The sequence below is a fragment of the Enhydra lutris genome, unplaced genomic scaffold, assembly GCF_002288905.1.
Source record: "Enhydra lutris kenyoni isolate GAN:26980312 unplaced genomic scaffold, ASM228890v2 scaffoldscaffold37, whole genome shotgun sequence".
NCBI classification, from domain to species: Eukaryota; Metazoa; Chordata; class Mammalia; order Carnivora; family Mustelidae; genus Enhydra; species Enhydra lutris.
In genome coordinates, this window is record NW_019154121.1 from 5,717,463 (window position 1) to 5,735,413 (window position 17,951).

The 17,951-nt window shown below is 41.0% G+C and overlaps 1 protein-coding gene across 1 annotated transcript in view; it reads left to right on the forward strand.

The window, feature by feature from the left end:
- Nucleotides 1-17,951, forward strand: part of LOC111154352 (mastermind like transcriptional coactivator 2) — a 350,497-nt gene that overhangs the window by 323,662 nt on the left and 8,884 nt on the right. The window contains exon 3 of the mRNA XM_022513911.1: nt 13,841-14,044. Within this exon, the coding sequence (XP_022369619.1) occupies nt 13,841-14,044 (204 nt within the window). The remainder of the gene's footprint in view (nt 1-13,840; nt 14,045-17,951) is intronic.

The window sequence follows — 17,951 nt, forward strand, 5'->3', positions numbered from 1 at the left end:
ATATTTATTAGATAACCTGCAATCATCAAGGTATTCTCTCATTTCTCTTAAGAAGAGATATATTAGAATATGTGGGCTACTTTGTAGGTTAATATATTTTGTATATTTTAGCCCAGAATGTGTAGTCAAAACATAAAAATTACCTCTAGCAGAATGTTTTGTAGATTTTTTTTTCAGAATCAGAAACAAAAACAGACTTTTTACAGAATCAGTTTAGGGAAGTCCAATGTTATTAGCAAAGCTTTGTACTTCTATGTTGTGCCGTCCACACTGAGGTATATGAAGAGATCCAGAATTAAGTTTGAATTTTCTCAATATTCCCATCACCAAACCTCAATTTTTGCTTACTTCAGTCACTTCAGAAGAAAATAGCCAGCGTGATTTCCTGCTCCTCTCCCCCAACCAGATAAATCCAGCATTTGTACATTATAGTGGCAAAACCACAGCACGTCATGTTGTTAAGTTGCATTGTAGACTCGATGAAAAAGAGAAATTGAATTATTTCATGACAGTGGTATTTATTGTTAGCTTGATTCAATAAAAGTGGAATTTCAACAATTTTAGCACTAGAATGGAATTTAGAGATTATAATCTAACTTCCATATCTTAACATTGAAGAAAATAAGGCCTAGAGAGGTTAAAAGAGAAGACTACAGAATTAGCAAGGTTCATGGGTCACATGAACCAGATTCCTACAAGAAGCAATGAAATAATGTCAGGAAAAATTGTCAAAGAAAACCATAGTTTCAAAGAAATGCTAACTTCTCTTGCATACCTCCCAAGAGCCAAAGACTGCTGCATATTTTACCTACTTAATTTTATTTAAGCCATACACCAATTATATGAGGAAAGCAGTATTATTTGCCCCTGAACAGAGGAGAAACTGAGACATAGAGACTTTTATAACTTGCCTGAGAACAATTAGTAAGTCATGGAGGAAATATTTAAACATAGGCATTTTGACTACAGAGGTTACATTTTTCATCATTACAGTGTTTGTCATGGGATACCACAGGAAACATGAGACAATCTCCTTAGCTTTCTCATTCTCTATCTTAAAGAGATAAGAAGCTCAAAGTAGTCAATAAAATTTTCATTGAAGTGAAATTCTAGAGTCAAAATTCTGTATTTTTTTTATTATTTCCAAAGGAAAAATCTTATATTCCTTCCCAAGTATTAGAAGCCACCTAGGGAAATTAATTTGTAAAAATTCCAGATTTGTTTTGTGTATAATTGGGACATCATTTTGATTTAAGAACCAGCTGTTTAAACAGTATTTCCTGCCTTCTGAATTGTGGTGTCACTTACCCCTTCTTCCTTCTCTGTTACTCCTTGTTTACTGTATGGCCTTCACTTTCAGTGAGAATAGAAAATATTGATATGTATCTCATCCAAAACCATAACACCTTCCAAACACTTCTAGAGGAAGAGCATAATTTTAGGGTAGAAAACCAGTTCCTAATATATGTCCCTTTGAAATGAATGGTTTTTTTTGTTTGTTTTTTTTGTTTTTTTTTGGGGGGGGGTTGTTGTTTTTTTTCTTGTTTTTTTTTTTTAAGTTTTATTTATTTATTTGAGAGAGAGAGAGAGAGAGAGCATAAGCAGAGGAACTGTAGGAGAGGCAGAGAATTCCATGCAGACGCTACTCTGAGTGGGGAGCCTGACTCAGGGCTTGATCTCACAACCCATGAGATCAAGCCAAAATCAAGATCTGGTTGCTTAACCAACTGAGTCACTCAGGTGCCCCTCCTGTCTTCCTTTGATTAAGGTGTCTATAATAGGTCTCTTTCTACACTTTTTCTTTCAACCTATGTACATTATAATTAAAATTAATTTATTTTTACAGCATATTTGTGTCATATTATTTTTTTTTAATTTCTTTTCAGCATAACAGAATTCATTGTTTTTGCACCACACCCAGTGCTCCATGCAATCCGTGCCCTCCCCAATACCCACCACCTGGTTCCCCCAACATCCCACCCGCCGCCCCTTCAAGACCCTCAGGTTGTTTTTCAGAATCCATAGTCTCTCATGGTTCATCTCCCCTTCCAATTTCCCTCAACTCCCTTCTCCCCTCCATCTCCCCTTGTCCTCCATGTTATTTGTTATGCTCCACAAATACATGAAACCATATGATAATTGACTCTCTGCTTGACTTATTTCACTCAGCATAATCTCTTCCAGTCCCGTCCATGTTGATAAAAAGTAGGGTATTCATCCTTTCTGATGGAGGCATAATACTCCATAGTGTATATGGACCACATCTTCCTTATCCATTTGTCCGTTGAAGGGCATCTTGGTTCTTTCCACAGATTGGCGACCGTGGCCATTACTGCCATAAACATTGGGGTACAGATGGCCCTTCTTTTCACTGCATCTGTATCTTTGGGGTAAATACCCAGTAGTGCAATGGCAGGGTCATAGGGAAGCTCTATTTTTAATTTCTTGAGGAATCTCCACACTGTTCTCCAAAGTGGCTGCACCAACTTGCATTCGGGGTGGGGTTTTTTTTAAAAAGATTTTATTTATTTATTTGACAGACAGAGATCACAAGTACACAGAGTCAGGCGCGGGGGAGGGGGGGCGGGGAGGGAAGCAGGCTCCCCGCTGAGCAGAGAGCCCGATGCTGGTCTGGATCGCGGATCGTGACCTGAGGCGAAGGCAGAGGTTTTAACCCACTGAGCCACCCAGGCACTCCTGAAATGAATGTTTCTGTAGAAGAGTTATAAGCCTAATGTAGTTACACATTATACCAAAGGGAGAAGAGGAAGGTATTAATAGCAATATGAGTTATAGAATAGGCTCAACAAAAGATAAAGTTACCCTTAAACACAATTCCCTAATCTTGTTTTAATTGGTGGAGGCAGTGGTGAAATGCTTGGCTATTGTGAAGCTCAAGTGACTGAGTACATCCCTGGATAATTATTGCTTGTTGGTTTATTGCTGGGATTATTATAAACAGCATGCTGTCCTCACTATCTGATGATCAGAAATTACATTGTGTTTAGTCCAGTACCTTAATGTGCATGTTTGATATTCAGTGAATATCAGATTTACTTAAGAGGAGATATTAACATTTATTTCAAGTCTGTTGCATGCCAGATACTACTATACTAAGCAATTCACTTACTTTTTGCCATTTGTTGAGGTAGGAGTGAGGAACATATTATTACCCCTAAACAGGTGGGAAGAAAGCAAACTTTGGATTTGAATCAATTCTGCACTTTTCACTATTGCTGCCTACCCACTCAAATTGCTTTTAGAACAGAGAGGTATTTTTAAAATATTTTGACAATTACCTTATTCTATTAAACCTTTGGGGTTCTTTGCATTTTAAAGGCATATGTTTTTTTTAAAAGACAAATTTCTTAACCTATCTCCTCATCTTGAAATGGGAATCATAATTAAAACAGAATTGTTGAAGAGATTAGATGAGATAATAAATGTCAAGTCCTTAACACAGGGGCTCGTACATAGCTTTCAAAAAATGATAACTATTGGTAGAAATTATACTCCAGTGGTGTGCTTTCTTCCTGCCTTCCAACATATCTACTACCCACCACCACCATTATCATCATCATAATCATCATCATGCTCTCCATCATTGCTCAACACTACTCCTTTCCTTTCTAGAATATCCTTTATGCTGTGGGCCATTCTAAAGTGGTATCCTCAGAAAAGCAACACTGGATTCAACAGTATTGCTCAATTTTTGCCTCTCTGTCCTACATTGGCTTTCCAGTTGCCTTTGAAAAGAGCTAGCATTTTTATCCCATGTGCCTGAAAGCAGAAAATTCTGACCCAATTTTCTACTTCATGTGGCTTCTTCGTTTATCTATGTATTTATTTATTAAACACACACACACACACACACACACACACACACACACACACACACATGGAGGGTCTGCTGTATACTAGGAAAAACATGATGAACATCCCAGCTTTCCAAGCTCTTCTAATGGGAGGTAGATAATAAGCAAACAAGAGTTGTGATATAGGGAATAAAATGGTTCCTAATTTTAGGAACCAGTACCAACTGTTATGGAAGCACAGAGAGGGGTACCAGACAGTGCTGGGAGGCCAGAGAAGACTTCCTGAAAACAGAACATCTGAACTGAGCCTAGAAAGAATGAAGGATCCCTTGGTAAGGAGAAGCAGAGGAAGAGGACTCCAGGCAGAGATGTGAGCAAATGCGAAAGTGCAGAGAGGAGAAGGAGCTTTTTTGAGTTTGAGGAATTGTAGGTAGGTTAATATCACTCTAGGATAGAGTGAAGAAGGCATGTGTTGAGAGGTGAAACTGGGGACAGATGCAGAGGCCACATCATGGAGGGCCTTTTCCGCCATTTTCAGGAGTTCAGGAGCTAGGACTTGATTCCAAAGACTGAGAGGAGCCATGGATAGTTCTAAGCAGGGAGTGCAGTGTAGAGGACATACCCAAGTGGAAAATCATTTCATTACTTTCATAAACACTAACCTTTGATGGGGAGGAGGTGGAGTTCTCAACCTGAGGTCAATGGGTGGTCTGTGGATGTTTAGAAAATGTGTAAACTCCCTGAAAATGTAGACAAAATTGTTAGTTGTATGTGTACTTGGGGGGAAGGGAAGAGAGGCAGAATCCATAGCTTTGTGAAACCCTCAAAGAACTGTGTTATCCAAAGAAAAGTTGGAAACCACTGCTCTGGGGACAGAAAGCTAAAAGCTAACTTACAGAGCAGAAATTTCAGGTCGCCACAAAGAGCCCTTCTAAAGTTAAAGAGTTTCTCTTTTAAGAAAAATTTCTCATTCCTTCCCCTGAGTTACCAAACTCTTCCCACTCCACCCTGACCCACTGACGTTTTGTTCCTGGCCACTCTCCCACCTAAATGCTGCTTCCTCGGTCATGGAACTGGTCTTCCGTGCCAACCCATAATAAATGTCCACTCCAGAGGCTAAGAATAGATGCAGTGTCCTGGTGACTTGAAAATTCGGTAACATCTGAAGGATGAACTGCACATGACCACAAAATTCATTCTCATCTTTCGAAACAAACAGATTATAAACATGTGATCAGGGTTTCCCTGTGAGGTAAAGGAGGAGGTTCTGAGCAAGCAAAAAACAAACAAACAAACAAAAACAAACAAAAAGAAACAACAAAAAAAAATCCTATTGAATAGAAGGAAAAGGCAGCTACTATTGGTAATTGCAAAGAACAAAGAAAAATACTCATCCAAATACAATCTTCTGTGTTTGCTTGTTTCGCCTTTCCACATTTTTCCCTACCCAACCCCTTACCCCCAACAAGCCAGTTCAGTCAGACCAGCTACAGTTCTCCTAGGCAGATAGATTTTGTTCCATTGGTCTCTCCTTAATACATTTTCCTGGATTTGGATATGTGTTCTTCATCTTTTAGTTAAGTCTGTGACCTCATGCAAGTCATTTTGTTAACCTTTCTGGGCAGTGTCTTCTGGAAGATGAAGCTAGATGGTTTTTCAGTTGCCACAGTTTGTAATGGTGGCTGGCGTGGAGGGCGATTATAAACAGATCTCATGATAGCTATTTCTTATTCTCAACTCACCAGTCCCTTCCAAGGATTGCTGGGTACTTTCTTGAAGGCATTTTATCAATTTCACATAAGCATTCCTTGGCCAGTAGAGCCAAATAGGGCAAGGGTCAAGAAATTTTTTCCAGGAAGGGCCAAGTGGTAAATATTTTAGGCCTTGTGGGCCATAGGGGCTCTGCCACAGCTCTTCCACTCTGTGAGGAAGGCAGCTCTGTGGTATGAAGGTAGCCCCAGACAATGTGGAAATGCACGTGCGTGGCTATGATCCAATAGAACTGTGTTTACCAGGAAAGGTGGCAACCTGGGTTTGGCCGGTCGTGCCAGAGTTTGTGGATCCTTGAAATGGAAGATGGACAGCCTGAAGACAAGAGTGTTTCATCCCTTCAGTCTTTCAGTTTGGAAAGTTGCTTCTTGGACAATTTCCTAATAATTGTTTTGTTGTCATTATTGTCGTGAAAGACAAGAACTGTTTGATTCTTTTAGCCCCACACAACCACCTCACTGTCTGTGTCCCAAATAAATAACTTAGTGGGGCTTCCAGCTTGCAGGGAATCTGAAACAGTTCAGGCAACTTGTTTCTCAGTCATAGAGATAAATAAATGGTCTCATAAGTAGACAGTTCAGAAGATGAATAGCCTGGAGGAACAGTTGAGTAGTTAGTTCATTGAGACAGGGAAAGAAGAGGGAAAAAGAGAAGGGAGGGAAGAAAGATTGATTGAATAGCAAACTAGTTTATGAGATCTACTGTACAAACTTGCCCAGCTGGGTACTTTATCTTGAATTTGTTTTGCAAATTGCAGATGCCTAGCTCTGGAAGCCAAGAAAAAGAAAGGGCAGTCATCCCACGCCAAAATACTCCCATGGATCCCAAGTAACTTACATTACTTCATTTTTGTGGGGAAAAAAAAATCATTATATATCCCCCTTCCAAAATAAGAAAAACAGAGAGCTATTTTACCCAGATGCCCAGAAGAAGACAAATATTTTTTTAGTGCTTTTTTTTTTTTTTTTAATATTAAGAGAACAATACCTGCCTGGTAACTTTGCTTGCTTTGTGAAACTAACTATGGTATACTGTTCAGTCCACAGAACTGTTTTAACAGTATAAATGGCTGAGACCAATGACTCCTAGTATCTCAACATACTCCAATGAAACCAGGGATATTTTTGTTTGCTGCTTGAGGACATATCTGACTGGACCCTATTTTACTTTTTGCTGAAATCGATCCTGCTTGACAGAGCCTTTGCATTCCATCAAATGAAAGTGTTAATTGCAGCATTTTTATTATTTAACATCTTTTTAAAAGATCTCTCCCATATTAAGCATGACTTTCAAAGACATTTTATGACAGTAAGACCCAGTGGCTAGGCCTGTCCTTGGATGTTTGGTACTAAAAGTTACAAGATTTTTTTCCATACACTTCTTTAAATTTTGATCACTGAAATTTTAAAGAAAAGGTCTTGGTGAATGAGCTGCTAGGGCTAGAATAGTGGAATTTATTTCTAATTGTAAAATTGGGATTTTTTTCAAAAGGACTTCAACCCACCTTTGCGAGAAATAGAGTTAATAACAGGAAGAACAAGTCATTTGTCCCCTAAAGATAAAGGTGCCCATTTACAAGCATTCAGGTGCCTCCTTAATTTTCTACCAGGTCTTCTAGACACATAGTTTGCCTCCTTGCTGAGTTAGTGATTCCCACAGTAATCTGTGAATAAGATACTAAGTCAACAAAGTAACAAATTTGGGAAGGCATTCTTTTACCATGATTTCCATACATTAAAACATGTTTCCAGCTTCTGATGAGTGTAAATCAACCTCACACATTGTCACTCACTCAGAAACATGTTTGCCTTGGCAAACAGCTTTGGCCATCACACACCTGATTTACCTATGGTTTTCCAACACCCTTGATACCATTCTGGAAGATAAATTTTCCATCAGTAGTCTAATTGGAAAACTTGAAAGTATAGACAAGCTGCAGAGTTTTTCAATAAGCTGCCTGGACTCTGATCCCCAAGGCCTAGAAGAATGCATAACACAAAGTAGATGCTCAACAAATATTTGTTGAATAAGTGAATCAGGTAGAGTGAAGATAATAATTCTAAAGACATAGCTTAATTATTGGCAGAACGTTGTTAGAAGAATACAGATATGTTTTTATTGGCCTGGCCATCGTGTGCTGGATTAAAAGAAGGATCAAGAATCTTTAACCATATCTCAGAGCTAGCATACTACTCTAACTCAGTGGCTTAACTAATACTGTAACAGGACTTTAAACTCTTAAACACACACACACACACACACACACACACACACACACAAATGTGAAAAACTGTAAATGCATATTAAATGTAAATTTATATTAAATCCCAGGAGGATAGGGTCAGAAGCCTATTTTGTAGGTTAGCATCAAATACTGTAATTTGATAGGTAGAAAGAGAAAATACATATACATAATATGAAAGATCATTCAAGTTCATAATTTGAGACAATCATATGGCTATTATTAGCTGCCAAATCAGCCTTTTAACTCCAGTTTGTCTAGAAAACTGGGTATTCTGTCATAAAAGATGGCATCAGTGGAAATGGCCTAAATCATTCACACACACACACACACACACACACACACACACACACACACACATTCATCTCCCTAAGCTGAGGATGGACCATTTTTACCATGTCTTCACAAGCTTTAAGGAGACCATGAGTGTTGAAATAGAACCAGATTGATTCCTATTAGGCCAAGTTCTACATGGGCTGAACGGAAGGCAAAGATGAGGCTGAATATGGAAATCAAAGCCAACGCAGCAGAACATATTTTTCTTTCAAAATATTTTATGTACTAAAGTTTGCACAACATCTTGGCAATGACAGCAAGCCTGTGTAAGGAGGTGTTTCGTGTTTCATAGCTAACATAAGGGCAAAAAAATGTAGCAGCAGCCAAACGTTACTTCAATCATGCAATGAAAGAATGTGTATGGTAGAGTACATGGTAAGACCCATGGGCCAGAAGCTACAAGGCTCAGAAATCTTGTACAAAATTCCAAAAGAGAGCTTATCTCTTATTTTTATATTCTTTGGTATTGTGAAGGAATGAAACTAAATTTAGCACAGTCCATCTGTTTGATTAGAGAGAGAGAAAGAGACGTAATTGCATTTTCTTGGTATGCAGATCGTTTCTAAATCTTAAAGGAGGCTAGTTTTCCAGATTGCCGTGGAAATTGTTTTGAAGTTCACCATTTTTGCCAACACTAAGCACTCTGCCCATCTCTTTCTCTTCATTTCCCCCCTTTCTATATAATTTTTTAATCTCTAGAAAATAGAAAACTGCCTAGAGTATTGTAGATATTCATTAAAAATATCGAAATTCTTGGGTGGATGGATGGATGCACAGGTGACTAGATTAGGCATTAGAAGATCTATATTTTAACCTTAGAGTTCCAGTAGGTATCATACCACCTAATGGAAATTGCTTTTCTCCTGCGTAAATTTGAGTGAGACCCACGTAGGGTATGCGATGTGTGCATCTTAGGTTCCCAGATAAATGACAAGTCTGGGATCTTAACCTCAAATGCCCTTATGAGCCAGGCAAGTAATAGAAATGAGGGAAATGGGCAGATGGAATAAACGAAGAAATAGTTTATTTCTGACTGAATAGAATATTTCTGACTGAGGCTCACTGGAGGGCACACCTTATGTTTAAAATATGATGGGAGCGTGGGGTGTGCTCAGAGCAGGGAGCCTGAAGAAATGGCTCCTCTGTTTATAACACACCCAACAGGAATCTGGGCTCGCTGTGAAAAGGGGCACAAAATGCGTGGCCTTCCTATAAACAGACACCCTACACGTGTCCCACCCTGCACTTCCACAAGGCTTCTGGATAGGAACAGCAGCCCAAGGCTTTGAAGGCCTCAATCATGGAGGCAGTAGCCCTGAGAGGGGGCATAGATATGAGGCATGGGCTGGAGGCCCCCTACCCATGCCCCACAGGAACAGGGGAGGGGCCATCTAGGAGCCGCTGGTGCAACAGGTCTGCCCGGCTGGACGCCAATGTGTATGTCGCACTGAGGTACCTGGAATACAAGACAATCCTTGGCAGCCACCAACCCTAGTCTGAGCTCCTCTGGGGCCTGAGAGTCCTCCACGAGACCAGCAAGATGAGCACGCCGAGAGTCATCACCCAGCAGCAGAACCGAGACCCCAGGAAGGGAAGGCTCATTTCTTGGAGGCTGTGGATGGTGCGTTCAAGACAATGGATGTGGATATGGCTGAGGAACATGTCAGGGCCCCGATGAGGGCCCAGACGGACATCGGGGATGAAGCTCTGATTGGACAGTGGTGCTGGGATGACATACAGGTGGAGCTTCTGACATGGTATGAGGATGGAGATTTTAGCAATCGCTGGGGCCAGGATTCCTTTGGCTTTCTGGGCCAGAAACCATCAGTAGCTTCTGAATGGCAACCGTGCCAACAGAACCACTGGGAGAGTTGGAGTCAGCCCTGGCTCCAATGGTGGGGCCAGCACCACATTCTAGATGGGCCCAGCACCAGCAACACTGTCCAGACCAGAAATGCCACCAGAAAGAGTGCCAACTTCCCTGGGATCCAATAATGCTGATGAATGGCAGCAGTCACTCACCAAGCCAGGGTGCATCCCCTGACTCCTTCACACAGCACTCGGGGCACCTTCCAAACCTGCTCATCCGAGATGGCATGCATAAGGAAGCCGTCTTCGCCCTTCTTGTTTTCGTCGTGTGCTTTTGTTGTGTTTTCATATTTTTGGTATCCATGTTACATTAAAGTTGCAAAATTAAGAAAAGAAAAAAACAAAAATAAAATATGATGGGAGCTAAGCACACCGTTGTCTGCAATCCACATAGGCTTACAGTGTAAGCTTCTTCACAGACGTAATTGTTTCTAAAACATCTCTGCCATATACAAAATAATAAAGGAAGAAAGAAGAAAAATATTAATTGCTGAAATGTAACTAAGTACTTACAAAGTGCCTAGAACTGTTCTAAATTTCATCTGGTTTGATTTTATTATATATTTTTTTTAGATTTTATTTATTTATTTGAGAGAGAGAGGATGAGAGACAGAGAGCATGAGAGAGGGGAGAGTTAGAGGGAGAAGCAGACTCCCAGCCGAGCAGGGAGCCCAATGCAGGGCTCAATCCTGGAACTCCAGGATCGGGACCTGAGCTGAAAGCAGTTGTTCAACCAACTGAGCCACCCAGGTGCCCATGGTTTGATTTTATGTCATGAATATAATTACTGCTCTTTTACAAACAAAGAAATTAAGGTACAATACTCAGTAAGTGTATGTTGCTGCTCTATTAATAAATAATTGGATGTTAAGAAATAAAAACAAGGAAAAAAAATGTATCAGGGCCCTGAGCCAAAACCCTAACCCAGATGAAAGAAGCATCCTTCCAAAAGAGCTTCCATCAGAGAATGGATGACTCCCAGCTTCTCTTCTGACCTCTCTAGGTAGAGGATGAAGGTCATTCCCCGAGTCCATCGGTAGCTCACTCTCCACAATGTAACTGAGACCTCTGCATTTCTGAAGGAGTCAACACAGAACAGCTTTGTGCCATCTGCAAGGCCTGTCTCCTTTGGTTCACAGTAAACAAAGAAAACACACTCCTCCTGTGTGTGTAGAAATAATGTGAACAGTTACAAGCCACCGTCAATTACTAAGTGCTTAACGCTGTGCGTAGTATCATTTCCTCTCATTCTCACAGCGACCCCATAAAGTCAGTACTGTTATTGTGCCCATTTTACAGATAAGGACATTGAGGCTCATGGAGGTAAATTAACGTCTCCCAGATCACTCAGCCAATGAGTGACAGAACCAGGATATGAATTCCAGCAGGGCCATCTGCAGAGTTCATGATCTTGTGCACTGTGACAGTGCCAAGAAGGCTGAGAAGAAAAACACATTGAATATTTCTGAGTATGTTCATCAACCAGTTTCTTAAAACACAAAATCCTCTTCTCATACACCCTCTTGCACTAAACTTCAAATTATTATATCGTAGGAAAAAGCAGATGGATTTCTATTCTGGTTGCGGTGGAGAGTGAAGGGCCAGCCACCACCTCCACTATATTCTCTCTCACTTTGATGTCCTCTAGCATCACTTCCGGTCATCGTTACTCTTGTCTGACCCCACCCCCCATTTCCCCACCCTTGTTTCTCCCTGTCCTGGTCTCTGCTTCGCTCTCATTTGTGTGGGCAGACCAAAGATTCAACTCAGTCTTCCAGGTACTTCCTTCTCTACCTGCCCTCCAAGAGTGCTCAATGCCCAGATCACCCACTGCCATCATGGTAATGACCCTCATGTGCTTGTCTGCAGGCCCATATCCCTAGTGGCTTGTAGGACATGTGGGGTGAAACTTTTCCCCCAAGAACCAAGTTGGATTTAACTTTGAGAGAACTGACTGGGCATTGCATGCAGAGGTGTCTGGAGATGGTTATTTAAAGCTACACGGAGGATGTGCTTGCCTCAGAGATGGCTCCCATTATTTTTAGTTAACTGGTGAGGAGGACCGCCCCCTTCCAGACCCCCACAGACTGCCCTTCTTGCCACCACACTCCCTTCCTCATGCCTGATAGAGGGTGCTTCCCCGTGCATAGGGTGTTCAATCAACACATTCTGCACAGGCAGGTGGGTCTGCACACTTCAAAAGCAGGAGCACATTTTTCCTCAGCACGTCTCATCTGAGCTGAGAGACAACAGGGTACAGTGATGGAGGAAGAATTCTGAAGTCAGACAGACCTGGCTTCACATCTTCCTCAACTACTTGTGTGATCTCTGAGCTCATGTTTCTCATCTGCAAAACTGGGAACATAATACTAGTTCCTGCTCATTGTTTTGTTGAGAGGATTAAATGTGGTCAGTCATGGAACGCATTGAGGACGGTGCCTAGTTTGTAATAAGGCTCAGTGTCTGGTCATCTTTAGGATTATTTTGTAACCCTTTGCTTTTGAGGTAGTTGGTGAGCTCTGTAGCCCCAGGAATTACTGAATAGGCCACATTGCCTATTTCTCGAGGCTGTGGACTTTTTTTTTTTAGCATAGTAGGTAACTAAAGAAAAAGAAGGAGATAAAAGAGAAGAGACTTTCCACAAAAGGAGTATATACGACTGCTCATCAGGCATCATGAGAGCTGCTTTATCTTTGTAATCTCTTGTAACTTCACACAGTCCAGATGGGGAATGAAAGTTGGGTTTTATTGCTCCCATCATCCAGTGTTTCTCAATGTTTCTCAAAGAGCATACCTTTGACCACTGAGTATTAGAATTTCCTGACCAGGAACCAGGAACCCTCGGAATTTCCGGAGCAAGGCCAGAGCATCAAAGTGTGAGGACCTTTAACTTAGGAATTGTATCATATCTAAGACTTGGTTCTGTATTTTCTTGTATTTTTACATGTAAGCATGTCATTTCTTCCTTAATTAGATACATTCTTCAAGGTGGGAAGAGTTCTTGTAACCCCAACAGTATACAAGCCTGAACACGGCATTGGGAATTTATGAAAACATTTGGGTAGGTTTAGCTTTCTGCCCTGCAGGGTCAATGCGTTGAGATTGGTAGAGATCTTGAGTTAGAAAAGCAATACCCAAGATAACTACTCTGCAATGTTGTTTTTAATCAATACTTTCTCATTGTCGGTCGGGTGTTTTTTTACTGATTGATACACTGAAATTCCTGACTTCCTGACCAGGGAGCAAAATTGACAAGTCTCCGAAAAGTGAAGTCCCTGCCAGGTTTCAGAGTGTTTGTAAAACAGAAACTCATAGGTCTTCTCTTCTTATTACTGAAAGCCCGGCCCCTTCTGACCAAAATGGTTAGGCAACTTTTGAACATATGCATTAAAACATAATTTTTCCGTTACAGGATCAGCAATGATATGTGCTAGCTTTAAGGAAAAGGAAGAACTTATTACTTTATGATGTGTTTGTTCCTGAGCAATTGAGAGGTTTGCTGTATGTTTTTATGGTTGTTTTCTTTGAGGTTCCATGAACGCCTTCTGGAATGTGGAGGTTCCACCATCAGAGACATATGGGAGCTTTTCCAGTACCCTAATGTCATTAACCCAGCGACTTTGGTTGTCATAATACACATTTATTTCTCCTACATTTAAAAGGCAATTCTCTGATCTCCAACTCATTTAAACATGTTTGATCTTAACAAGATGAAAAATGTTTGGAATCTAAGCTAATGATCTCTGTGCTACATTTTTCTTCTTTTAATTCACAGTAGCTTCCCCTACCTCCTCCTTCTCTTCTTTAGGATCAACACTCTGTGGTCAGCCAGAACACAGGCCCCAGTCCAAGTCCCAACCCCTGCTCAAATCCAAACACCGGAAGTGGTTACATGAACTCCCAGTCATCACTGTTGAATCAGCAATTGATGGGAAAGAAACAGTCTCTACAGAGGCCGATCATGGAGCGAAAACAGCAGCTTCTCCTACAGCAACAGATGCTGGTTGATACGGTAAAACTCTTTCCTAATGTCTACTGCACGTACCTATTGACCTAACAGGGGGAATTCATTATTTCTCCTTTCTGGTCACTGCCCTTTTCTCTGTGCCTACTTCGATGAGAGCAAGGAGAGAGTCCTGGCTATAAGAAAAGTGAATTCTATACATAGGTTATCGTGCTGCAGGAAAAAAAATTAAAAAGCACTTGATTTACCAGCTGCTGGACAGTTGGAATGCATGGCACCCCACCTAACTAGCCCTGCCCAGCCCAGGAATGTTAAGAACCACCAACATGGGTATTTGGATCAGGCAAAAGGAGCCATTTTTATGCTGCAGCCCTGTGGGGCAGATATTGGGGACAGAACTTTAATCAACTTGAATCCAAACTGATTTTAGAGGTAAAAGGAATTTCTAAAACAGTTGTAAAGGCCAGCATGGAGTTTCAAAACTTAAGATTTGGATTCCAAAATAAAGCATCTCAGAAGGGGGGATGTTTTTAAAGAAAACTGAGGATCTGTTTCCAACTTTCACCATAGTTAAGTGACCTTAAAGAAAGGCAAGGTGGTTGTTTCCCCAGCAGGACCCAAGCTCTAGCCAGGCTTCACTGTTATCCGCTTTCCCTACCGTGTCCTCAGACATACGGTCGGGCACCGGTTCAAACCCCTCCGGCCTCCAAACGCCAAGTTCTCCAGGTTTCATTCTCTCCCTTCAGACAATTTGGCCAAATGAAAGGAAAAAGGGGCAGAGTTAACCATCTCCAGGTTGATAGAGTCAAGATACACAGAGATGTGACAAACAAAATAGAAAATGTTTATACTCAAGGAGCTTTGTAATAAAAGTCAGAAATCTAGGGTGTGATGGGTGCTATCATTCATTCGGTAAATATTAATGGCTATAAATAAAAGAGACCCTGCCTTTGTCCTTAAGGAGCATAGAGCCCACAGGGATGTGATATAAATAGGCAAAAGGCAGGTGATTAAATGCTGTGATGTGGCAAATACTAGAGATGGTTTCAGAGAGGATGTTTTATCTACTGAAGATCTGAAGGTGAAGTAGGTGATGGGGTAAAGAGGAGGAGAGCTTTCCAGCCGGAAGAACCAGCATATTCAAAGACTCGGGGGCAATAACGTATACTCCATGTGATATAGTAGATGGCTGTAGAGGATTAGGAAAATAATTGGCAAGGAGGCCAGAGAGGAGAGGCTAGAGCTTGATAAATTTACATTCTCTGAAAAGCAATGGCAAGGACTTTAAGGATTTGAAACAAGGAAGCACCAAACTCAGATTTGCATTACAATAAAGTATGAACAGAGTACCGGGAAAGGTAATGGAGCAAAGATATCATCCAGCCTGGAGAGATTAAGGAAAGTCTCCCAGAAGAGGTACAATTTGACTTTGACTTTGACCTTGAAGACTGCAGGATTCTGATGGATAGAGTAGGTGAGGAGGAGCTAGACAACAAAAGGTCCAGCCTAGGTGTGTATTTATTGATGGGTTTGAGATTAAATTCTGAAATATTTAATTCACAATGAATGGGGGGAAATGGGAGGAGGAGACAAACCAGGAGAGATTGTGGACTCTGAGAAACAGACTGAGGGTTTTGGAGGGGAGAGGGTAGGGGTTTGGGTGAGTCTCATGGTGGGCATTATGGAGGGCACGTATTGCATGGAGCACTGGGTGTGGTGCATAAATAATGAATTTTGGAACACTGAAAAAACAAAATAGTATAAATAGTAACATAATCATTCATTAATTTTAAGGAATGACAAACGGAATAATTTCGGGGTCTAGAGTAGGTGAGAAGAAATAGTGAGGGACGAATAAGGAATAGTGAGCAACAAATTTACTGGTGACCTTGAGTACTGCCCAAAGGGTAGGGGTGCCACAGACTAGATCACAAATCAACACAACTAATTCCTTCTATAAGTCTCCTGTAATTCTGGAAACTCCAGCTGTCCCACCAACTCCCTCCCTTTTTTTTTTTTTTTTTTTTTTTTTTTATCTTTGTCATCTAAATAGCTTAGAAACAAGGGCAGCAGGAGAGAAAAACATACAATCTAAGACTGACTCTCATCATTCCCATCAGTCCTTCTCATGTGTTGAATTATAACACGCAGAGGTTGAATTTCTGGATTTTCAGCTCTGATTCAAAGGCAAGGAAATGTGCCCCAAGGATCATGTCCTGGCACTGGCTGAACTCTCCTTGGGCCCCAGTTGAGTCACCACTGAGACAGGTGCAAAGGGCAGTGAATGAGAAATGGGACTGCTGTTTTTGTGATTTTTATAAACCATTCACATTTCCACATTTCTCTTTGTTTGGATGCCATTGAGGGTGCCTGTGCTTGTTAGCATATCCAGGAAGAAACAGTCTTTGATATGGCTTTACATTAGCATATGCTTTGTAGTCATTTCCAGTCAGTTGGCAAGTCCAGAAAGGCGCCTAAATTGAGACATTTTCTCATGAAAGTGCATCATCCTTACTCCCTGTTATTCTCTCACCAAAGAAGCACAAAGAGGAAAGATGAGTCGAGTCATACGTAAGATTATGGGCGTCATGGTAACCAACACATTTTGTGCACCTTCTGTGGGCCAGGGGCCACGCCCAGCCTTTACAGTGGTAAAGGATTAGTCCTTCTGATCGGAGTTATGAGGGAGGTCCTAGATTTATCTACGTGTCAGATTTTGAGATGGCAAAACTGAAGCAGGACAGATAAGCACAACAGAGATTATTTCTCGAGGGGGTTTTCAGGTCCAGATTATTGGGTTGAATTACTGGGTCCAAGATCATGAGGCATTAGTTGAGAAGTTCAATTTCACATTCCGCAGAAGTAGCCTCAGAGATGGCCTGTGAGTTTACACTTAGCCAGAATGGGGCGGTCATCCTCTTGCAAAGAATGGGACTGGGAGCAGTCTGCCTTCCGTGCTGCAGTCTGGTCTTCGCTACTCCTGAGCATGCAGGATGACACAGCCATTCCCATGAAGAGTCCATATGCCAGGCCATTAAATGTAACTCACTGGTGAGCAAGTAGTTCAAGAAACTCAGGTTTCCAGAGATGTGTTGTTAACCCTCGGAACAATCTAACTGAGCCCTCGGGGAAATAAGAAGTCAGTAAGTACATTGAATATACATAAAAATAAGTTCAGATTTGAGATCTAGTCCTTAATGGGGAACCAAGAGCCTGATCCTGTCTCTATCTCTATCTTTGTCTCTGTCTGTCTCTCTCTCTCACACACACACGCACGTGCACCCATGCACAAATCCTGTTTATTCAATATAAACAGCAGAAACACCTACTGACATAAGAAAAAAAATGATAGATGCTTTTGGAAAAAGAGAAGAATTCAGAAAGTCCCATGCTTGGCAAAAAAATAAAACTTGTCAGCTTGCACAATATTTTACAACAGGCAGGATAGAACATCACCGCATTTGGGTTCATGGAACATCTCAAGCTGTTTCTTAAACATTTAGGGTTTAGGCAAAACCATAAAGACTTTCACCAACCACTTTTTTCCTTCATTTGTAAACCCATATTTAAAAGAAATGTAATCCATATGTTTCTGATTCATTTACACTTAGCTCATCAAAATCGTGTTTTATACGAATTACTTGATGCCCCAAAACCCCTGTGAGTCTTTCAAGTTTTTTTCTTAGAAACAAAAATTTGAACTTGGTTTGTTGTTGTTTTAAGGAACTGAGAAGTACATGGTTCAAGTGGGATCTTGGGAACTTGGCCAGTGCACATTTGGCCTCCATCTAATTTATCCCTCTATCTTTACACAATTTTCTATTTATTGATTGTTCTCTTTCTACCTATGCCAGTTATGTCTATCTTTGAAAATGGAGGTTGCTTTGGGGTGCATACAATGCTTCAGTAAAGCAATTCTAAAAACTTCCTGATCCATGATGAGAAAGACTGATAA